Source organism: Argentina silus (assembly GCF_951799395.1).
Source record: "Argentina silus genome assembly, chromosome: 13".
NCBI lineage: Eukaryota > Metazoa > Chordata > Actinopteri > Argentiniformes > Argentinidae > Argentina > Argentina silus.
Window position 1 is genome coordinate 9,135,870 of NC_139667.1, and position 23,639 is coordinate 9,159,508.

The 23,639-nt window shown below is 44.5% G+C and overlaps 3 protein-coding genes across 6 annotated transcripts in view; 1 reads left to right on the forward strand and 2 right to left on the reverse strand.

Moving 5' to 3' along the window:
- The window catches only part of otomp (otolith matrix protein), a gene marked incomplete at both ends in the record, with an annotated part of 5,979 nt that extends 2,570 nt beyond the window's left edge, over positions 1 to 3,409 (reverse strand). Inside the window, 7 exons of the mRNA XM_083683521.1 lie at positions 210 to 277; positions 540 to 714; positions 868 to 1,053; positions 1,452 to 1,554; positions 1,760 to 1,896; positions 2,262 to 2,274; positions 3,386 to 3,409. Of these exons, the coding sequence (XP_083539647.1) occupies positions 210 to 277; positions 540 to 714; positions 868 to 1,053; positions 1,452 to 1,554; positions 1,760 to 1,896; positions 2,262 to 2,274; positions 3,386 to 3,409 (706 nt within the window). The remainder of the gene's footprint in view (positions 1 to 209; positions 278 to 539; positions 715 to 867; positions 1,054 to 1,451; positions 1,555 to 1,759; positions 1,897 to 2,261; positions 2,275 to 3,385) is intronic.
- A 4,170-nt stretch (positions 3,410 to 7,579) lies between these two features.
- acvr1l (activin A receptor, type 1 like) lies at positions 7,580 to 12,970 on the forward strand. Of its 3 annotated transcripts, none has more exons than XR_014554574.1 (11): positions 7,580 to 7,715; positions 8,419 to 8,497; positions 8,898 to 8,977; positions 9,185 to 9,439; positions 9,608 to 9,819; positions 10,111 to 10,210; positions 10,478 to 10,624; positions 10,802 to 11,077; positions 11,621 to 11,818; positions 11,933 to 12,415; positions 12,830 to 12,845. XR_014554574.1 is itself a non-coding variant. In XM_083683810.1 (11 exons), the coding sequence occupies exons 3-11, from the start codon at positions 8,911 to 8,913 to the stop codon at positions 12,959 to 12,961; spliced, it is 1,518 nt and encodes a 505-aa protein (XP_083539936.1). In that variant the 5' UTR covers positions 7,580 to 7,715; positions 8,419 to 8,497; positions 8,898 to 8,910; the 3' UTR covers positions 12,962 to 12,970. The 3 variants fall into 3 exon arrangements, 2 of the variants coding, with proteins under 2 accessions (XP_083539936.1, XP_083539935.1); XM_083683810.1 differs by having other exon boundaries at positions 12,285 to 12,415; positions 12,830 to 12,970; XM_083683809.1 differs by having other exon boundaries at positions 10,478 to 11,077; positions 12,285 to 12,415; positions 12,830 to 12,970.
- A 1,806-nt stretch (positions 12,971 to 14,776) lies between these two features.
- d2hgdh (D-2-hydroxyglutarate dehydrogenase) lies at positions 14,777 to 18,873 on the reverse strand. Of its 2 annotated transcripts, XM_083683812.1 has the most exons (10): positions 18,508 to 18,873; positions 17,891 to 18,235; positions 17,703 to 17,760; positions 17,387 to 17,526; positions 16,939 to 17,132; positions 16,651 to 16,819; positions 16,053 to 16,196; positions 15,732 to 15,874; positions 15,130 to 15,295; positions 14,777 to 15,041 (listed from the first exon to the last, which is right to left on the reverse strand). In XM_083683812.1, exons 2-10 carry the CDS (start codon positions 18,231 to 18,233, stop codon positions 14,779 to 14,781), a joined length of 1,620 nt encoding a protein of 539 aa, XP_083539938.1. In that variant the 5' UTR covers positions 18,234 to 18,235; positions 18,508 to 18,873; the 3' UTR covers positions 14,777 to 14,778. The 2 variants fall into 2 exon arrangements, with proteins under 2 accessions (XP_083539938.1, XP_083539939.1); XM_083683813.1 differs by lacking the exon at positions 18,508 to 18,873 and having other exon boundaries at positions 18,000 to 18,077.
- Between the last annotated feature and the right edge of the window lie 4,766 nt (positions 18,874 to 23,639).

Sequence of the window (23,639 nt, forward strand, 5' to 3'; positions counted from 1 at the left end):
GGCTCTCCAGGACCAGGAGTGATGATCACTGATTTAGCCACTAAACCCTCACTGACGAAGATCAATGCAAATGATCAATCAATACTGACAGAGATCAGTCAGACATTATCAGGGTGAACCATGTAGCTTATGGCAGGTACCCTCTCCTGGGGTTTTATAGAGGGGTTGAAAACTTTTGGTGTATGATCCAATTAAGAGTAGACACTCACCGTCCATGTTGTCTAAGACAGTGGTGTGTTTGACAAAGGCCACGTCTCCCAGATTCTCAGCCACACACCTGTAAGGCAGCATCATAACAGAGTTAACACAGTCCCTGAGAGACAGTTTTATTATTAGCCTCAAAAGTATGTGTGTAGCGGAGGTGATTTGGAATCATGCTTTCGGGATGAGGTACTGTAGTCCTCCCTAAGACATATAAACTCAAGTGTCGCCTCCGGAACTTGAGTATGTTCTCTTGACTTTTGGTAGATGAGCTTGGATCTTCCAAGTGGGAGACCCAGGTTCAAACCCCGCCCGTCACATGTAGCTAGCTAGCGTACCTCAGTGCCCCAGCCTCTCCGTAGTGTCTCTCTTTGTTGTTGTTGGCGCAGATGTGTCTGTCGTTATCGTCTCCTATGCAGGCCTCACACAGGTTCTTGGGGTTGTTGCCTCTGGGGTCGTGCTCTCGGTCCTTCACCCCTGGAACACAGCTGTAGCCAAAGAAGTCCCCTACCGCTGGAGAGGAGAGGGAGAGTCAATAACACACACACACACACACACACACACACACACACACACACACACACACACACACACACATATACACACATATACACACACACACACACACACACACACACAGACACACACACACCTCTCCTCTCTAACCTCTGGGGAAGTTGCACTGTTCTCCAACACTGATCTGAGAGGTGTTGACCAGGAAGCCAATAGGAACAGTCCAGCCGACTGTGGTCCGTATCCCAGGGTGACAGGAGCTGCGCTCGTGCATCTCCAGCAGGGAAAGGTCACTGGAGGAGCGACGTGCCAATGCTACGACATAGTAGTTAACACCATCTGAGAGGAGAGAGGAGAGAGGGAGAGAGGGAGAGAGGGAGAGAGGGAGAGAAGGAGAGAGAAAAAGGGGTCATAGAAGCAGTTATTATCTCGAAGGGCAACAAAATTCCAATCTCAAGAATCAATTGTAGTCTACTGTCATTGTATGTGTTTGTTTATTTTGGTTTTCTTGGTGCTGTCATGGTGACAGGTGGTGTAGATTCGAGCTGAAACTTGCTGTAGCCTATCACTCCACAAATTCCACTCCTATTTCTCTCACAGGAAAAAAAGAAAAACGCTATGGTACTGTATTGTAAAATTGCACATTATTGTCCTGCTTTAACTTTCCTCTACCTCTATCGCCTGTCTACCACTTACCTTCTCTCTCTTTCTCTCTCTGTCTCTTCTCACTCACTCACCCACTCCGTTGTAGGACTCTCCTGCGGCCAGCTCCAGTCCGTAGCACCAACCAGCTGTGTAGATGTCGTCAGCAAACATGGAAGCTGCATCCGCTGTACCATTCTGAGGAAACACAGACGCTCTAATGTGCATTCATCTGTATATCCATCTACATTCAACTTAACCTACTCAATCAATACATCAATTACAATTTGTATTGACCCCAAAAGGACAGTTGTAGTGCCAGTCAGGGTAAAAACAGCAATGAAACAACAACAATAACAATTTAGTTTGTTTGCCGTGGATGAAGCGCTGGGGGGGAACTCACCTTAATTTTCTCCATACAGTCGTTGGGGCTCTGGCCACGGACACACAGCAGCGTTCCTCGGATTTTCAGAGCAGTGGCATTCCCGGCTAGATCCAAACACTTCTGCTCCTCCGCATCCGACACCACACACCAGGAAACTGGGAGAAGAGGAACAATAAATACTATGTGTGTGTGTGTGTGTGTGTGTGTGTGTGTGTGTGTGTGTGTGTGTGTGTGTGTGTGTGTACGTGTGTGTGGTTTACAATAACAGAAATACTAGGTCTGTAGGAAAACACTATGTAAATTCAACAAAATGTTTAATGGTGCAGTCAGATACAGTACATTGCAACACACTACTGAGGAGGAGGAAGAGAGGAGGAGGAAGAGAGGAGGAGGAAGAGAGGAGGACAGAATTGGAAGGAAAAATGAATAGGCCGGATTTACCTCCATCTTTACATCGGAAGGGACTAAAGAACGAAAAACGTTGTTAAAGCATGGTACCCAGAAGTACATCTTGCCTTACCTGTGTTTTTGTTCTGCGTGGAGACACAAATAAGTGTAGAGAGGAGAAGAAAAACAACAGCTATTCCTCCCTCTGGACGATCCATGTTGACTGTGAGGGGGAATCTCTCTAACACACGCTCTCTCAACAATGCAGAGGAGGAACTGGATGATTTCAGGGAAGAAAAAAAATATGTGCTCACACACCTCTCTTATAAACCCCAGTCCAGAGTTACCCCAAAGTGGAGAGAGAGAGAGAGAGAGAGAGAGAGAGAGAGAGCCAGGCGGATGGGAAAGGGGGGTTTTGTAAAGAAGAAAACATTTCATTATTCTGTTTTCCCCCTCCTCTCTCTCTCTCTCTCTCTCTCTCTCTTTCTCTCTCTCTCTCTCCAAAACTACTAACCCAGCAGTAGATTATCCTCCCTCCATCTCATGATAGCCGTCTAGCATTTCTCTTTCAATTATCCCCTGGGACTTTAGAGGAGCGGAGAGGAGAGTGGCACGCTAGTTAAGAGTACCCCAGTTCACCTGGCAGAGAGTGTGGACCAAAGGTCTTTAATTAAAAAAGCAGAGACAATGTCTCTCTGTGCAGGAGTTGTGCTTAGAGAGAATGGATACTGGCTGGGTCCCGATCTGCCCCGGCTGAGATTAAAGCTGTAGGCAGGCAGGACAAACAGCACTGTCTATTGTCCAGGAGCATGGTACCCAGTCAAGGAAAACATATCGGCTACCTGATAGTAAACCTTTATCCTTCTCTCCCAGGCGTGCACACACACACACACACACACACACACACTCATGCATGCATTCACACGTGTGCTCACATGCACGCACACACACACACACACACAAACGGACGCAGAAATCCCAAACACATACAAAATTGATTTGAAAGGGGCATGTTTGATTTATTTCTGGACCCACTACAGTAAAATCAAACTGTCAGGACCCCAGTGTATGAATTTCCAGTTAAGCATTACATGTAGTCAAGCAGACTTTGTCAGATAACATTTCTTCAGAAGAATCAGAGAGATCACACAGGGTCAGATATGTTTTCATCCCCCTAATGGTCAAGATTAGGACTGGAGGTGTAGGGTAATCTGATCCTAGATATCAGAGCCAGCATTCCTTTGCACTGGCTCTGACCCCACTGCTCGGGTCGTCAGCCATCCTAAATGAAATAACCCCCGCACAGGGCCTACTAAAATAGAAGAGATTTTATTATACTGTCTTTAGGTTCTATATTGGTTGATGTATTACATTTTTGTTGGGTAAACATTCTGGTGAGGTTCTCTTATAAATCCCTAAGGGGTTTTCACCTCACCTCACCTCACCTCACCTTTATTCTAACTGGTTGGTCTTTCACCTGTCTTTTTTGTCCAAAGAAATGAAACGAAATCAATTATACAGAAATGTTGCTTCACTGTAATTAAGTATTTGACATTCTGTCTTTTAATTCTTTCTTAACTAGTGAGTGAATCCTTATAGATTTCTGAACAGTCTTCAGTCTCGATGTTTATGTGCATATGGCATCTGTCCCCTCTGTCACATTCACCATACTGGTCCATCTGTACCCACCACTACGTGTCTCTGTTGGACTCCTACCCTACACCATGACCACAGTCCACACAAACGATAAACAGTTTTATTTTGTTGTCAATGTTTTATACAGTAGGTGTGTACTACACATCAGTGGTGATTGAGATGAGTTGACAAAGTGTAATCTTAAGCTCATTGAGACCTGTTGAAAATTTCAATATTCATATTCATATGCTATTGAATCATACAGGTGATAAAAGGTCCAGAAAAAACCTAATCCCAAAGCCCACTGGGTCAGGTCCTAGCCTTCTCTCCATCATCACTAATTACATTTCATATGTCACAAAGTAGACCATAGTAGAAATAACAGGATGACAAATAAAACACTAAAATATTTTTTATTGTTTATACTCCTTATCTCAACTGTACAATGCCAACATCTATGTATTAGTTAACTTTCCATTTCAGCACTGTAAGAACTATTACATCAGTTGGCCTAGAAAAGACAGTGTTGTGCAGATGATATGGTGACATATTCCATCAAATTGAAGTCAGTCTGAAATACATCAAATAAGATCATTGAACCTGTTGCAGATTGAAGATACTGTATCTAGGTCATTGAGTTCCAGGAAGTAAACATGTCCAGAATCTTGTTTTCTTCAGGAGAGTCCCTAGTGTATACAGTATGTTCTTTGATCGAATGTAATAGCACTGTAAAATGTACACTGCCAACAGTTCAGCCTACGGGGCAAAGTTTCAACTTGTTGTTTTCTCACCAGAGCCATTTACATATTGAAGACTGAGCATGTAAATGAGGAGAGTTTTATGTTTTTAAATTGGGTGTTTTATTCGTTACTTAACAACCAGGTTAATAGTCTGCATTTGGTGTAAACAACTGACCCTTACTGACTGTTGATAGACCAGGCCTTAAAATGCAACGTAACTATTCCACCAAACCTCCCTTCTCCCCACCTGTATGACACACACTGAACTGTTGTCATGATGTATCTTACTTATTTAAAAATAATTTTATGTTGACTGTGAATACTTATGATACAAAAGATGATTCTGCATTAAAATATGTCTTTATTGATACCAATTTGAGGAGCCACTGAGGCTTCAAGAGGCTCTAAGAGACCATTATGCCCATTAAGAGAGCATCAGACAATTATTATACAGTAGCATTTGCCTCCATAAGTATACTTGACTTGATGCCCATTCTTATACATATATACACCAACGTTGTTCCCACTCTGATCATCAACAGCAGTGAATCTGTATGCTTCTTCAGATATTCTGCACTTTATGAGGCTCAGTCCTCCTCCTTAGAAACACAAGCACTACATGAGACACATCACCTGTGTCCCCAATGGACATTTAGAAACTAAATCCAAGGAAGCGTTGATGAAAAAGAGAACATTTGATCAATTTCATCACATTGAAGGTCATTTCAGTCTATAAGACTGTGAGAAGCCTGCACCTGTCATTTAGTGAGTGATCCCTTCATGTTTATGTACAGTTTCTTTGCTAATTATTTTGGTTTGGTCAGCTGTGCTGAACTACAGTGCTACTAGTGAGGTGTGGAGCAGCATGAGGAAGATCACCAGCTACAAGCAGGCTAACAACCCACAAGTGGCATTATCTCACTCCCCCCAGTTCCACCAACGACTCTCCACTCCCCCCTCCCCTCCCCCTGCCCTGTCTGGACCCATTCACACTCTCACCTACCCCTTTGTCCCATCCAGTACCCTCTCCCTTCCCTCTCCCTCTCCAGCCCCTCTGACTCCATTCACACCTCCCCTCCATTCCCCTCTTCCTCCTCCTCTGACCCCCCCACCCGCTCCGGTGTGTTCATCAGTACGGCTCAGGTGAAAAGAGAACCAGGAAGGCTGCGGGCCCTGACGGTGTCAGCTCAAGGGTGCTCAAAGTCTGCGCGGACCAGCTGTGTGGAGTACTCCAGTACCTCTTTAACCTGAGCATCAGTCTAGAAAAGGTCCCTTCAATGTGGAAAATATCTTGCCTAGTACCGGTAGCAAAGAAAAGGAACCCCAGTGTTCTGAATGAGTATAGACCGGTAGCCTTGACATCCCAAATCATGAAGACCATGCAAAGACTGGTGCTAGCACACATGAGGCTCCTGGTGAAGACATCCTTGCACCCCCTGCAGTTTGCCTACCAGGCAGACATTGGTGTGGATGATGCCATCATCTACCTGCTACACAGAGCTCACTCCCATTTAGATAAGGCTGGCAGCACTGTGAGGGTCATGTTCTTTGACTTCTCCAATGCATTTAACACCATTACTACTTGCGGATAAGCTGCTGAGGATGCAGGTAGACTACCCCATTGTTTCCTGGATTACGAACTGCCTGACCAACAGGCCACAGTTTGAACGGCTGCAGGGATGTGTGTCGGACGAGGTGGTGAGCAGCACTGGCGCCCCCCAGGGGACAGTTCTGGCTCCCTTCCTCTTCACCCTCTATACCTCGGACTTCAGGCACAACACAGATACTTGTCATCTGCAGAAGTTGTCAGACGATTCTGCTATTGTGGGATGTGTCAGTGGAGGCCAGGAGACCGAGTACAGTGGACAGTTGGACAGTGGACTGGTGGACAGTTTTGTTGAGTGGTGTGAGCAGAATCACCTGCTACTCAACATCAGCAAGACAAAGGAGATGGTGGTGGACTTTAGGAGGACTATGGTCCCCCTGTCTCCTGTTTCCATCCAGGGAGAGGACGTGGAGGTGGTCTAGAGCTACAAGTACCTGGGGGTGCACCTGGACAATAAACTGGACTGGACTGGTAACGCAGATGTCCTGTACAAGAGGGGCCAAAGCTTTATCTCCTGAGGAGGCTCAAGTCCTTTGCTGAACATATTCTACCAGTCAGTGGTGGCCAGCGCAGTGCTGTACGCGGTGGTATGCTGGGGGGGCAGCATCAAGGAAGGTGACACCAAGAGGCTGAACAAGCTTATTAGGAGAGCTGGTTCTGTCCTCGGTGTCACCTTCGACACTGTGGAGGAGGTGGCCAATAAGAGGATGAGGACCAAACTCCTTGCCATCATGGACAATCCCTCCCATCCCCTACATGACACTGTGGCAGAGCAGAGAAGCTCCTTTAGCAACAGATTATTACAACCACGTTACACTAAGGAGAGCTATAGGAGATCTTTTCTGCCTGCCGCAATAAGACTGTACAACTCCTCCTCCGGCTGGCTCGATTGGGTGATCAGAGTCAGGCTGGGGGATGTTAAATCATACTGGACTGTTCTTACTGTATATAATGTTTCAGATGTCTATTTTATTTTATCCTATTATTCTATTTTCACTTTATTTTGTTATTGTTGTTTGTGATGTGAGCTGCTGTAACGCCTTAATTTCCCCTCTGGGATCAATAATGTACCTATCTATCTATCTCTATCTACTTTTAGGTGCAGCTGAGAAATTCCACTCAATTCAAATGTATTGAGAGGTCCAACTACGGCAACCAAAAACAGAAATATGTGTGCTTTTGGTAGGTTTAACCATATTGCCAATTCAGAGTGATTTACATTTGCAAACCCTGGGGCAGCTGTCTGAGAATGAGGTCAGAAGGAGGGGAAATTGGACATATGGTCTCTTTATCATATGTATTGTGATTTATTACAAGAATGGAGGAACATTTGTGCACTGGGCTCACTGATCTAATAAATATAGACCAGTTTAATTAGACCTTATTGGAGGACTTGGAGTGCCCCACAATGCATTCCTAGATGGGAATGTTTTGGTGACGTCATATTGTTGCTCTTCCCTAGCACTGTCCAGAGAAGAAGATCCGTGTCGGTCGGGGTCCTGGTTCATCATCATATATGACCATTTGTGAAAGCAACTGAACTATTTTGGAATAATCAGTAATCAGTCGATGAAGGAATGGGGTTGGATTACTACGTTTAACCCTGGTAAGAATGTTGTCTTAATGTTTTAACTGCAGCCGTTGGAGGTTTTAGCTAGCTAAAAGGGCAGGCGAGGTATTTTGTTAGCCAGCTACTAGGCGAGTTGCTAATTACTAAAAGTACGCAAGGTAATGTTAGGTGGTCCTAAGACAACACACGCTCATCTATCTGCTAGATAATTCTTTTATTATCCCATTCGCACGCGATTCTAGTGGTCGTTTTTCAGTGTGTTGCTAACAAATTGTAGCTAACTGACTGTTAGCTGAAGCCTTTGAGTTTAGCCACAGTCAGCAGCTGGTATTAACTCTTCGGGATCCGAGTGTGGCGCCTCCAAGGCGGCGCTCTGGGCAATAAAACGCAGCCTGCTTGTTGGCCTGCTAAACATATAGCCAGATAGCTCGCTAGTTACCCCACGTAATAAACACAGACCAACAGCTCTAATGCAGCTACTACAGCACGAACCCACGGTGTTACATATTGTGTACTAGAGACTCGCACAAGTGTACCGACTTACTTTGTAGCTAACTAGTAAATATATACATTTACATTAAATATAAAGTGATTGTAATGCTTATATAGTCAACACATGTCATTGGACTGTTAGCTATTCTGACTGTACATTAAGCTGCAATACATGCATGTTTTCTGGATGAAGGAGAGGAGGTGATGTGTCTGTTTGTGTGTAAAAGCTATCCTTTCCTGTCCTCAGGGGATTTGCAGACGCCAGACTGATTAGGCTATGCCTGAATCCAAAGGCAGAGCAAAGCATCTCAGCCACATCTCTACAAGTAAGACCGTGGCAATACAACAGATCTACCAGATCTGACTCATCCCATTCCAATTCAGTTAAATCAGAGTTTAAATATCTCCATGGAAAAACGATGGCACCTCTCAATTCTTTCAATGGAACTAGATTTCTTGAATGACCTGAATTGAATTGAAATGGAAATGGATCTGATGTGGATATTAGGCCTACAGTCTGCTCTGCCATTTGTGTTCCTTTTTAACTGGTCTGCCAACATTGCAAGTTTCTGTCTTGTATCACACACACACACACACACACACACACTACTAAGGATCAGTTAATATGATAGATGTTGGACATTGTGTCCCAGCAAGAGAGGATATGTAATTATGCAGTGATCATCCCTCTGCTTAGAGCTGACTATCTCCCTCTCTCCCCCACAGTGCAGTGAACCAAATGGGTCATTGCGGTGTCCAAGTCCTCCTGCTCCTGCTGCTACAGACCCTACTGACATCAGCTGAAGGTACAGTCAGGAACCACTCCTGTTTTATTTCTATATCTGTGTGTCTGACTCAAGGTGCTGCACACGTGTCCATGATGATGTACTTCACCCACCGGTCTCTCCGGCCCAACCTACTTATTCCCGCTCACTCCTCTTTACTTCCGGAGGTGTGTGTGTGTGTGTGTGTGTGTGTGTGACTCCCTTTCTGTCTCTCTTCCTCTCTGTCAGATGGGCAGCTGGTGTGTGTTTGTGAGGGCAGTAGCTGTCTCTCAAGCCCCCAGTGCAGTGGCACCCAGTGCTACTCCTCTGTGACGGTGAGCAGCGATGGGGCCGTGTTCAACCGCGGCTGCCTGAACGGGGCCCAGAAGAGCCGCATGATCTGCTCCACGGCGCCCTCTCTCAGCCACGCCGTGCACTGCTGCTCGCAGGACATGTGCAACCGCAACGCCACGGCTGACTCACTACTGCCCCTGCTGCCATCAGGTGGGAACCGGTTACAAAAAATAAAACACTTCTAACCTGGCTACGATGCTATGATGACGACGACCTCGATTGTTCAACATTGTCTAGTCCTAAATGTCTCTTCCAGTGTCTGTCCTGTGGTGTAACACATTCTCTCTCTCCCCCTACCCCCCTCCCTCCCTCCGCCAGCCCCAGAAGGAGAGCCAGTTCGCTATCGTGTGGAGACGTTGGCTCTTTTCGTGCTGGGTCCCGTGGTGGTGCTGGCTCTGCTGTCCGCCGTGGCTGTGCTGGGCTGCAGGAGGCTACACCACGGTCGCCTCCAGAGGCTGCAGGAGTTTGACCCTGAGCAGGGAGCCATCGACGGCCTCATCACCTCCAACATGGGGGACAGCACTCTGGCGGTACGGAGGGAGAGAGAGAGAAAGAAAGAGAGGGAGGGAGAGAGAGAGAGAGAGAGAGATTCCCTTTTTTTTTTTTTTTTTTCACTTCTTTTCTAGTAGATAGTTCACACTCAATCAACGTTTGTCTGATGTCCCCAGACTTAAGAAGTGTTGAGAGGATTCCATGTCCTTTGCCGTGTGTTATGTATATCTGTCTGTATACCACCGTCACAGATGGTCAAATGAACAGGGACGATCCAGAGTGATGACCACTCTCTCTCTCTCTCTCTCTCTCTCTCTCTCTCTCTCTAGGACTTGTTGGATCACTCGTGTACATCGGGCAGTGGTTCTGGTCTTCCCTTCCTGGTCCAGAGAACTGTGGCTAGACAGATCAGCTTGATGGAGTGTGTGGGTACGTAGAAAGATAACACCTAAAAAAAAAAAAAAGCAAACACATGCATAGAAATGCAGTGAAATGCAATGTCTTAAAACACTGATTAGCCAGGTGGAGTGTGTAAGTGCGTAGAACCACAACACAGTTTTTATGTCTAAGATAAATCTCTTTTGTAGTTTAACATACTGTGCCTTGCTATATAAATAATGCTTGATTTATTGATAGTCATGATGGATGTGTAAAGAAACATGGGTGTGTTGTAATGAAACCCCTGTCCCTCCCCAGGTAAGGGGCGGTATGGAGAGGTATGGCGGGGGCAGTGGCAGGGAGAGAACGTGGCTGTGAAAATCTTCTCTTCGCGGGACGAGAAGTCCTGGTTTAGGGAGACTGAGATCTACAACACAGTGCTCCTGAGACATGAAAATATACTGGGTGAGTATATCGCTCTTCCGCTCCTGAGATGTCTGTTTTATGGAAAATTATCGAAAACACTTCAGGAAATCAAATCTAATAACAATTTCTCCCTTCCATCTCCTCTCTTCATCTTCTCCCCCTCTACTTTTCTCTTCCCTCCCCTCCCCCCCTCCTCCTTTTCCTCTGTCTCTCCAGGCTTCATGGCTTCTGACATGACGTCACGGAACTCCAGCACCCAGCTGTGGCTGATCACCCATTACCACGACAACGGCTCGCTGTATGACTACCTGCAGCGGGTCCCTGTGGAGACTGCGGAGGGCCTGGCCATGGCGGCGTCAGTGGCGTGCGGCCTGGTGCATCTACACACAGAGATCTTTGGCACAGAGGGGAAACCGGCCATCGCTCATCGTGATCTGAAGAGCAAGAACATACTGGTTACTAAAGAACTGCGCTGCTGTATTGCTGACCTAGGTCCGTAATATACCTGTTTGGTTCTATATGTCTGTCTGTCTATCCATCCATACTTCCATGTTTGTGTCCATCATAGAGTTATAACCCTAGAGAAAGCACTTGCTATGATTCCAATTCATTGCATTTATGACAGCATGAAGGGCGCCATGCAGTCAACTAGGCTGGGACTTCCTATGAGCTGGGAAGGCATCAGCCAATTGGATCAACGCAGGGTCTTCGCTTCGGTTAGTTTATCTGTAGATGGTAAATGGCGTTCGGACATGAGACAATCTACTGGTGCTAATAAATGACTGTCCCACTAGAGCTGTGTTGATGCAAACACTCCAGCACAGCAGGGGGCAGCAGTAATTCACATTGGGTTTACGCCTGCTCAAAACAGAAGATGAAGAAAGTTGACTACAAGGCACTTTCCATATAACCAAATAATAATTTAGAGTGTGCCCTCTAGTGTTTATAACTCTATGGTATCCGTTCTGCCATCCATTGTGTGCCAGAACACTCCAGTCCTCACCAGTTTCTCTCCTCTCCCACCTCTCTCCGTAGGTCTGGCGGTAACTCACTCTCAGTCCGACAACCTGCTGGACGTGGGGAACAACCCGAAGGTGGGCACCAAGCGGTACATGGCTCCAGAGGTGCTGGACGAGTCCATCCAGACGGACTGCTTCGATGCCTACAAGAGGGTGGACATCTGGGCCTTCGGCCTGGTGTTGTGGGAGATCGCCAGACGAACCTACAGCAATGGTGAGAGCAGGGCCTCCATCTCAGTAGTGTACAATATCCTCAGTCATACCCTCGTTTCTTGCCCTTCGTCTGCACTGTTCAGATTTGTTAATTCTATCATTATAATTATAACAGTGATCCTCGCTTCTTGGTCCCGGAGAGCTGCAGTACTACAGGCTTTCGTTCCAGTTCAGCAGGGACACGCCTGATTCAACTAATGGTTTTGAAGATGAGTTGACTAGTTCAATCAGGTGTGATAGCACTAGGCTGGGACAAAAACCTGGATCCGCTGCGGCTCTCCAGGACCAGATTTGAGTATCACTGGTGTAGAGTATCCTTACCTTCGTCTGTCACCAAAAGGTCAAAGGTTAATAAAATGGTGGATAAGTAGGCATCACTTTGTGAAAGAGGCCCCTGCTCTCCTATCACCATGGAGATGCTAGGCTAGTCTCCTGTCCTTTAACCTCTGCTCTCTGACCTCTCCCAGGTATCGTAGAAGAGTACAAGCCTCCATTCTACGACCAGGTGCCAAATGACCCTAGCTTCGAGGACATGAGGAAGGTGGTGTGTGTGGAGCAACAGAGACCCTTCATCCCCAACCGCTGGTTCTCAGACCCTGTAAGTAGGAGAGCTGCATCGCTGACACCCTCAGACGCCACAACAGCTAATGAGTTGAGCCGGCCAGGAGAAGGGAATATGGGCCCATATGGAATCTGTGCTCTGGCGATGTTTCTGTCTCCGTGTCTTAATCATAGTTATAGAACTGTTCTATCTATATGGTCTCCTTAGCACTCTCTCTGTCTCCCTGTCTCTTAGCTCTGGTGAAGCTACGTGTTGACGGTCTCTTTGCCCACTCACCCCCATCAATTAGATTCAATTAGCTTTATTGGCACGTTACGACATTATCTAACATTGCCAGAAGCAAACACATAAGTTATTCAATAAATGATGACGGAACATAAATGATGATAAATCAAAAAAATGTGAAGATGTTACAGTAATGACGTCTCTCTCTATCTCTGTCTCTCTCAGACCCTGTCCGCCCTGGTGAAGTTGATGAAGGAGTGTTGGTACCAGAACCCGTCGGCCCGCCTCACGGCACTACGCATCAAAAAGACCCTGGACAAGATCCACAGCTCTCTGGAGAAGGGCAAGGAGTCGTGAGGAGAGGACAGAGGAGGAGGAGGAGTAGGAGAGAGGAGAGAGAAAGAGACACAGAGAGGTCATTACTGTAACGTCTTCATATTTTTTGATTTATCATAATTTATGTTCTGAGAGGAGTGAACTAATGGGGGTGGGCAAGGCCAAGTCCTGAAGAGATACATTGTGTGTGTGTGTGTGTGTGTGTGTGTGTGTGGGGGGGGGGGTGAAGAGAAGAGAGAGAGACTGAAAGGGCAATCTTAAAAAAAACAGGGATAGGCTACAGACAGGGGGTAGGGGGAAGGCTTGGGATGGGTTGAATGGGTAGGGTGTCATGCTGCGTTCACTCGGTTCTGAAACTCAGTTAAGTTAGAGTTAAAATTAAGTTAAAATGAACACAGTTATTTGCGTAGGGATTCCCATTGGTTGATTAGACATGGAGACCGCACCATCAGATTGGATCCTTCAATTCCCTCTCCTTGCTCCCTCTTGCGCCTCTCCCTCCCTCGGCCTGGAATCACACAGAAGCCTGGATCCATCACATCAGAAGGACCCAGCAGTTGCTACCTACAGGACACGAACCTGCCGTCTGTCATTGTCACTGCACTGTGGACTATGTTACTCGATGTGAGAGATGGATGGTGTATTGTACCCGTAACCTGCTTTAAAGCCCTGTGCTGCAGACTGCTCTGGTTTAGGCCTGTGTATCAGGCCCTCTCCATACATACACACTCCTGTCCTTTCATTGTTTTTGATCTTCAGCAAGTCACGTTGGTTTGTTGTTCCATTCACACACGATCAGACTTATGTACCAATAGAGCTTTATTAGAACAAGCCAACACACACATACATACACATAGCCAGAGGTATGCCATTATGTGTTCAGTTAAAAAGGAACAGAGCCAATAGAATCATGGAAACCGTGGTTTTGAACTCCATAGTGAATATTTATGTATAATGTGCTTTACAATACTGAGGATATGTAGGGCTCAACTATGATGACTACTGATGATGATGATGTGATAGTGACTGCATAGGCATTTATATGACAAGGACCTTCTGTACCCATGTTACTACTATTATGTTATGGGCTAAGTAGGATGTGTTAAGTTAAAGTGTAGTGAAAAAGGAGAATATACTTCCAGAAGCTTATGCATTACTGTTGACAGTAAATATAGGAACACTATAAAGACCGGTTGTCCTTGTTAAGGGATATCCCTGAGATGATGGATAGAGGAGCCATTGGAAACTGACCCCTTTTTTGAGAACTGTGACACAGGAAAGTAAATTAGACCAACTTTTATTTGGAAAAAAATATTTTATTCATGATTAACGATAAAAGAACCGTACATCATGTTTGAGGGATTCAGGTGTGTTTGTTCACAAAAAGGAGTTGGTTATGTTTGGAAAAATATTTGTTGCATTTTTTTTTTAATTTCTTTTTTTACATGTAATAAAACATTTACTGCACTGTTACCCTCTCTTCGTGTCTCATGTCTTTCATTCTGGTGATTCAATAATAAGATTCAACAAATAAAATCTGATCTATTTACAAAGGGCTCACATGATTAAACATAATTGTGGATCCTACAATACTTTGTTAGTGCAGGTTGCAGGAGTGGCCAGAGGTAGTTAACTAGACAACAATATCACATGACACAACAGTATCATGGCTCTGTTTGAATACTTTATACTTTCCCTTTGATCAACCCAACCAGTCAGATCAGTGATTACTTCAAGAAAGAAGGGAAGACTGCATTTTTTTAAGTGTTAAAACAGGGCCTGTTTTTCTCATCCCTGATGCTGATGCAGGGTCAGGGGTCATCCAATGGGAGTCAGGGTCAGTGAAGGTCATCTGGCAGGGTCTTATAAGGGTTGAGAATGCCCTTGGGGTCCAGCATGGTCTTGATGTTACCCATGAGCGCCACAGCCTGCTTGGGTTTACTGTAGTAGATGTAGTTCCTCTTCTTGAGGCCCAATCCATGCTCAGCACTGATGCTGCCGTGGTAACCGGCCGTCCACTCGTAGATGAATGGTTCGATGGCCTCCAGGAGGGCGGGGTCTTTAGTCGGGGAGGTGATGTTCAGGTGCAGGTTACCGTCACCTAGACAGACAGACAGACAGACAGACCGTAGTCAGTGACCAGAGAGTGCAACATGTTTAATTGTCCCCTCCCTGTCCGGTAGCCTTACCCACGTGTCCGTATCCTACCACACTCTTGGCAGAGCCCCCCAGGTGTTCTCTCATGTCTGTCACCAGCTGGTAGATGCGTTCCACAGGAAGTGAGATGTCGTATTTATATGTGTACCCGTCGTGAGTCAACGCCTCTGTGACTCGCTCACGCAATGACCACAAAGCCTGAGGACCGACGAAGGGAGGGGGAGAGTGACAGATAGACCCACACACAGACATAGGGAAAACAAGACTGAAAGGCATTACTATTCTGCTATGTAAGAACCTTTGGTTCAACAGGGAATGGACTGTTTACATCAATGTAAACATCGCCCTACAACGGCTGCATTTAAAAAAACAACAACATTTAAGCAGAAAAATAAATAAATAAAACAGGCCTCAACAATTGTCCAGCTAAATAAATTGTTTGCGGATTAGTGGAGATGTGACACTACTGTCTTCTTATGTGGTTACTATCTTTGTTCAAATCAACACTGACCTCTCAGTATCTCTTTTTCACACACATCACATGTCCTCATATGCAGACACAAAACAAATATCACTTCATGTACAATGTGTACATCCAAAAAATGTAAAACCTTTCGATAAAAGAAAGAGTCACCTTGATTTTGGCTGCCTCTGTTGCCACGGTCCCGTCGGTAACCAGTGATGATCTCATCGCCTCCTCCAGGAAATTATGAAGCTTCACCTCATCGTGGACAGGGTTTGACCCGGCCGTTTCTATGACGATGTAGAACGGACAGTCTGCAGAGCGCACACAGAGCAGAGAGCGGATATCAAAGGCCGCGGCCCAATCCCTATCCTGATCCCGCCTCCTCTGATTTACCTCATGTCACGTGGGTATACTTGACTTTGTTTTTGATGGGGATTGTGTGTGTGTGCGTGTGTATGCATGCGTGTGTGTGTGTGTGTGTGTGTGTACCTGTGATGGGGTTGGGTAGTTTCAGGTGTGTATTCAGTAGTCTCATGCAGTCTCTGTCCAGGAACTCAAAGGCAGAGAGGATTTCTCCCAGCATGCCTCTACAACACTGGAAGGTCTGTAGCAGCTGCTCAAAGCTCTCGCAGCCTAGAGGAGAGACAGTGTTGCATACGATACACTGAATGACACCTGCCTACAGACTGTTACATTGCCAGTAAATGTTCATCAGCACAGCCAACAGGCATATAGTCTGATCACCAGACCTGTGATACTGTGTATTCCACTGTTCCTACATGGTCTGGCTACAAGGGCTTTCCCCCCTCCCACTGAATCCCTTTTCCAACACCAATATTCAGTTTCAAGATTTGATCGCTACGCCTGATTGGTTAACCATCATTCAGAGGGGGCTTCCTTATCACTGCAGCTGCACAAAGGTACAAGACCTTGGAGAGGGGCAGGGCTGCATAAACAAGCTAATGTGATAGCTCAATTAGAAAAAGATTGGAATTAAGTCAACCGCAAAATGTACCACGTCAGGCTAACGATATAGCCACATGACATCACAGAGGTTGTGAGGTCAGAGTTCAGAGGTGAAGCGTACCCAGGAAGGCCACATTGAGAGCTTTAGGTTTCCGTGGACACAGGATGGACACAGCGGTGATAACCCCCAGTGTGCCTTCGGACCCTATGAACAACTGTTTGAGGTCATATCCTGTGTTGTCCTTCCTCAGAGTGGCCAAGCAGTCCAGCACCCGCCCGTCCGCCAGTACCTACACACACATACACACACACACACACATATATATGACCCACTACCCCTCTGTCCCTCTCTCCTTTACCTGCTTGCTTACTCTCTCTACCTCTTCCCTCCCTCCCTTCCTCCACTCACCACCTCCAGCCCCAGTACTGTCCCTCGTAGTGACCCGTAGCGGAGCAGGCGCAGCCCCCCTGCGTTAGTGGCCACGTTGCCCCCGATGTGGCAGCTGCCCTTGGCCCCCAGGTCCAGAGGCATGATGTAGTCCCTATCCTCCAGGTAGAGAGACAGGTTCTCTAGGACGCAGCCTGCCTGGCACGTCAGGATACCTGACCCAGAGGCAGACGCACATGAGCCTGATACAACTTGGATGGACTGCAAACACACATACAGAGGCACTTAGGGGGTTTTGTATATTACTTAACAGTATGGTGAGGGCACTGAAACTCTACACAGGTAGCCTGCCCACACACACCCACACACCCACAACCTTGTAGTAGAGTGACCATGGATTTACTGACCACACACTGTGTGGTAGAATTACAGACCAGAGCCTAGAACCACTGACCCCAGAGTTACTGACCAGACACGCTGTCGAAGGTGAGCACGTTGTTCATGAGGGCAGTGGATAGGATGACCTCATCGTAGACAGGCACACTGCCTCCCACCAGTCCTGTGTTCCCCCCTTGAGGGCTGACCGCCAGGTTATGCTGGTTACAGTGCCTAGAGAAGGGGTGTGTGTGTGTGTGTGTGTGGAAACACCATAACAAACCACATTACAGAGAAACACTTAATTAAAGCCATGAAACTCCCATAACATGTGCCTAGGCAGTGCTGCCCCCCATCCATTGTCGAGATATCTTTTTCTCAGGTGAAGGTTTAAACCCCTGTTCCTTTACCTGAGGACCTGAGACACCTCCTCCGTAGTCTGGGGCCTCAGTAGCACCTCACTGAAACCTGCAGAAAGGCGGATGACACACACATCAACATGACCTATACAACCAATTATTTCTCAAAAACAATACAAAAAGCTTGAAAGGATTTACGTAGGTCCCAGCACAAACGTGAATGGAAACAATGACATCACCTCTCACTGACTTGAGCCAGTCGACATTACAGGCCTCAAGTAGGTCTGGGTCAGTGATGGTCCTGCCTGGTAGTATCTCCCTGAAGAAGGCTAAGTCCTCAGCGGTTACCTTAGAAAAGGGCAGCCTCTCTGGGGCTGCTCCAGGGGCCAAGGTGGATTGGTCTGCCCCAGCATGAAGCCCCCTTGAGCGGACTCCACACTGCCTAGGTAAGGTTGGGAGAAGTAGGCCGCTGAAGCCTGGAGCTAAAGTTCTGGCTGTAGCTGGAGATGAGAGAGTGCTGAGGGGACTCAGCCACCTGAGAGCTGACCTCAGACCTACCCTTCTGTGGAAGATTCCAGCCATGGCTAAGGAGAGACACAATGCCTTGAATGAATAGAAAGAAAACTGATGTTGCTTAGAAAGAGAACTGAAGTCTTATTTCTTACTTTATTCACAAACCAGTGAATAAATAACTCTGATAATAAGAATGCAATCAGAGATGCAGTATTAATCAGGTTTTGTAGTAATGACAGCCGTCTGCAGCCATACACTTTGGATGGGTCATTTGTGTTGCACCCAATCTAACCACCACAATATCATGGTTGTTTACAAATTCGGTTAGTACTAGCTTGCTCACCTGTCAACGAAGATCTGTCTTGTAGATGGCTGAATGTGTGACTTTCAGTTTAAAAAAAATGTGCATTATCATCACTCAAAATCGATAATTTCCAATTTCATATGGCTTATGTTCACTAGTATACTAAAACAATATCCTTGCTGGATCGCTAGCTACACTAGCTACTTTGTTGCAACAAATATCTAAGGTGACTAAACCAGCCACGTCTTTAGGGTCCAAGTCATTTTACTCATGTCGTATTATGTCGAGAGGTATCTGTTATAACGTTCAAGGGCAAGCCTGCATAATAACATCAAGACTGTGTTGCGGTCAAATGTTTACTGCCCAGTCTGAGTCAAAGCCTAGCACGGCTAACTGACTGCCGCTGTCGCTGTCTGTACGGAGTGGGAGGTCGGCCAAGACCGGCACAGGCTTGTCCAATCAAATATTATCTACGCTACGTTTGAGCCAATGAGGACGCACGACGGATGTTTTTGTCAGATAGTGTTCCCTTGTCAAAAAGTGTTCCCAATCTGACAGAAAGTGTGTTTTTAAGAGTAATCTAATGAAAATTATTGTAAAATAAAAATGGTAGTGGCTTACACTTATGACACTGGTCCTCCAAAGCACTTGCATGATGACAAATTGTGATACATGAATGAATGTTCTGAGTTAAATAATTCATTCTTTAAAATGCATTAAAACCTTAGATGTCTTAGTCCTGCCTCCCAAACCACTCAGTCCCACAGCCCCGCCTCTGGCCCTGTCTCCCAAACCCCCCTTGAGAGGTCGGAATACTATTTCCATAACATTGTGGAATAGTTATTATATTATATATAATAGTCATTCTATTACTGATGTCATATCATGTCTTATATGCCTATACCATTTAATTTGACCAATATGCCATTAGTTTCAAAGAGTACCCTGTACAAAACATAAGAAACAATTATAACCATAAGGATGATTGTAAAATGTGAGCCACAGAATTGGAGATATTTCATAATCACACTGTCATAGAACACACGATTACACTCCATGCGAGTCAAGCAAGTTACAATCTAACAAGCTTTTTTTTTTTTTTTTTTTTTTTTTTTTTACTTCTGTTTGAACAAGGACTTATTGTTTCACAACAGGAGGGTTTATCATAACGTACAGTGCCCTGTGACAGTGAAGCATTTTTTGGCTCTATACTCAAGGTTTGGATTTGAAATCAAACAATTATTAAATAGGTTAAAGTATAGATTCTCAGGTATATTTCAGGGCAACACAAGTATTGGGACAGATTCCTATAATGTCCAAATCAAGCACTCATGTTTAGTATTTGGTTGACAATGCTGCGTATCTTCTCTGGTGATGCTCTGCCAGGCCTGTACTGCAGCCATCTTCAGTTGTTTGTTTGAGGTCTTTTTGCCTTAAGTCTCCTCTTTAGCAAATCAAATGCATGTTCAATGGTATGTGATCTGGAGATTGACTTGACTTTCTATACTGTAGGTATAGAAAATACTGAAAAACAAATTCCCCAATCAGAGGGCATGAGTCCATTCAGGGTCAATTTTCATTGTTTTCCAGGAGGTCCACACATTACATTGTACAAATCACAAGGTACACAACACCATGCACACTCACATTATGTTAGAGGGTTTTCAGTCTGTTTTATTTTTGTAAACAGCCATTGTGAATTCACCAATGATAGTTGGTTGTTAGTTAGTCCAGGAAATGTATGCTCAAAGAGAAGAAAACAGATACAGACCTTAAAGTATTTATTTACCCACTGTAAAGCAATCAGAGGGAAGCAATTATATGTTTTTCCAGTTAGGTAGTTCCTTATTGACCATCATATATCAAAGGGCATTGGGTATTCTGCACATCACAGCAACCTTGCCATTTCTTTGTACAGTATACACTGAATTTCTCAAGGAGCACACTTGTGACTGGATCTTCCTAAAAGCAGGTAAGCTGTCACACATATAGCCTTGTTTTTAGACTACCAATGGGTCTGATTTAGTGGTTGTTTTAAGAAAAAAGCTTTCGCTATCTTGCCTACATATAGGGGCAGGTCTGTGTAGATGTTTGAGTATGTGTAACAAGTTGGATTATAACAGTAACTTTGATACAGTGCCCATTCCAAAGACAACAATACATAAGGATGAAAAGCTTGTCTAAACTTGTGTCAGCTTCTTCTGTTAATGCCTATGCTTCAGTTCAGCAGGCTAACTTTGTCTTTGTTTGTTAGAGTTTAAAGTTTAAAGTGCATTTTACCAGGGTCAGATGTTACAAGAGGCCCTCAAAGTTTACGGTCAGTATTCAGCAATCATTCAGTGGAGACAATCTGAGAAATACAGGAACATCATAAATTCCCACAATTATACAAGAAGCAGTCCTTACTAATGCAAGAGTTGTGTTGTTGTTTTTCCTGCCCCTCTGTACAGAATGTCAGTCCCTCAGTGTCAAGACTGTGAGTCCACCAATGAGCGCATTTCGACAATCTGTGATTTCGTGGAATTTGTGTGGACCTGCTTGGAACAGCAAATTGCCAGTGAAGGTACAGCAACTGTACATAATTTGGGTAATGATATACATCTCCTTATGTTAATTTACCAGGTAATGCATTTATATTGAATTACAATTCCTTGTTGAGTACAAAATGTTATTGTTGAGTGTAATATATTTCTTTATATGATTGCCTCCTTCCGTTTGTTTAGTTGAAGCTAGACCAATGTGGCACAGCGAGCGCTGCACACAATGGTCTAGGAAACCACCTTTCCTCACTCTATTTAACTCCCATGTTAGCGGTCCATATTCAAGCCGAATTCTGAGCGAGCACATTGATTGGTTCTCAGACTTTGTATTTGCATTTGGGCGAGGCATCTCATTCCTTGCTCCTTTCGTTGGAGCGAAAAGTGATGGGGCGGTATTAGAAACACCAAACCAATTTTAAAAGGTCCAGATTAGATTAGATTAGATTAGATTCAATTTTATTGTCATTGTGCAGAGTACAAGTACAGAGACAAGGAAATGCAGTTAGCGTCTAACCAGAAGTGCAAAAAAGCAGAAAAGTGCAGTGTGAGCAGTATATACAGGTAGTGCAGTATATGCGCAGTATAGTAGTGCAGTATAGTACAAGTAGTGCAGTGTAAGCAGTATATGAATTAGCAGTAGCATTATAAGCAGAATAAATAGAATGCAGTATGAACAGTGTAAGCAGCATATGAGCTGTATCGGCAATGCAGTATAAGCAGTATATATGCATTAATAGTAACATTAGAGTAAATAGCAGAATAAATATGGAATGCCGTATGAACAGTATAAACAGGTATGTACAATATGTACAGATATGTGCAGTGTATTAACAGTAGTATTAAAAGAAAAATATAAGGATATGTGCATTATGAACAGTATAGACAAATTATGAACAGTATAGACAGATATGTACAGAAGAGCAGTGGTATGTAGTAAGAGCAGAATTGCATTGAGTTGCTGCAGCCTTCTTTGGAGGGGGATTTTGCGATGGATGAGGGGGCCATTTTTTCCCCTGCTTGGGGTTAGCCTTTTTTTTTTTTTTATGTTGTCTTACCTTATCTGAAATTCATTCAGAGAAAAATTAAATTTGTCATGACTCAATAATTGGACACTGCTGTCAAGGAGGTATGAAATATATGTCACACAGGTTACCAAAATGTTCTGTAATTTAGTCTGCATCTCTTTTAACCTATTCATGTTTTCTGAAGAAGTTGATATAGGACTTTTATTATAAAAGAATGCCAACAGATTGGAATTACAAAATGTGTTTTACTATCACATTAACATAATACTGTAATTTCCCAGACATAATCAAAAAGGCTTATTACACTGACAATGATGTGTTTAAGATAATTGTATTGGAGTCGACTCTACATTGCCATACCAATGGATGGTAGAGGATGGACATCAGTGGTCACCCATACCAGACAACGAGGCCATTGAGAGGGACTACTGTGACCCAGCAAAGACCAAGAGGTTAGTTTGCCCATAAACGTGTAGTCATGATGCAATACACTGTGTTATGAGGAAATGAGCATAGGGCTCCGAAGCGTGCCGTCAAAATGTAGTAAATTGAACTTGCTTCCAGTTCAACTCGAAAATCCCAAGTCATTTTTCCCAGAGGGATTTTTTTCATATAGCTAATATGAGCCTTGTTTAACTCCTTTAAGAATATTACTTAAAGATGAGCTTTATGAGCATGATACAACTATCTTACCCCATAATAACCCAACATATAAAGTTTTACTTCAATGTTTACAAACAACAGGAATGTAAACAAACACCTTATAGCTTCAGGATATGTTGTGTGTGCTGACGTGATTGTGGCTTTAATGATTAACTAGCATTTGATTTGTCTTTAAGTTAGCTATCTCTTGTCTCGAAATCAGCTTATTAATTTTTCAGGTTTTGATTTACAGACCAAATAATTTAACATTAGATAATCTGAAAGAAACACTGATTAGAAACGTACTAGAAACTGTAGACTTTCTTTTACCTAACACTTATATTATATGAAAAATGCAAGAGGATTTTCAGCTTGAACTGACAAACACACTTCACTTCCCTATGTGAAAATTGACCAAAGGCTTTGAAATTGTTCTGTTCTCTAGTCGTGGGATACAACCTGTGAACTTTATCACAATGACCCAAGGGGATCGTAAAGTACAGCGCCTCTCTACGGTTTCTTCAGTGGCCCAGGGCACAGAGTGGGCATGGTACTGGGAGAACGGAGATGACAGATGGAGCCTATATTCGTCATCAGTATGTATTGATACAGACAGTATGAAACATACATCTAGGGCCAATTGCAACTGATTAGGACACACAAAGTCATTATGGTGGGAGAAATCTGTTGTTCACCTTGACACTCACGCATGCTACAGGCAATTCTGATGCGGTGTGATGGTCATCCCATTCAGAATATTGGTTGCAATTAATTCTGAATTACTACCATTGGTGCCTTTCTATTGTTCACCTACAGTATCTGTCATCTTCATGAAATACACAAGTGTCCCTAATGTATTTTGTGTGTGTGTTGTGTGATCGACCTATGAAGACTGCAGAGGATCTAGAGAGGCTGTACCTGACGTCCCCCAGTGAGGTGTATGAGTTCACTGTTAGACGACACA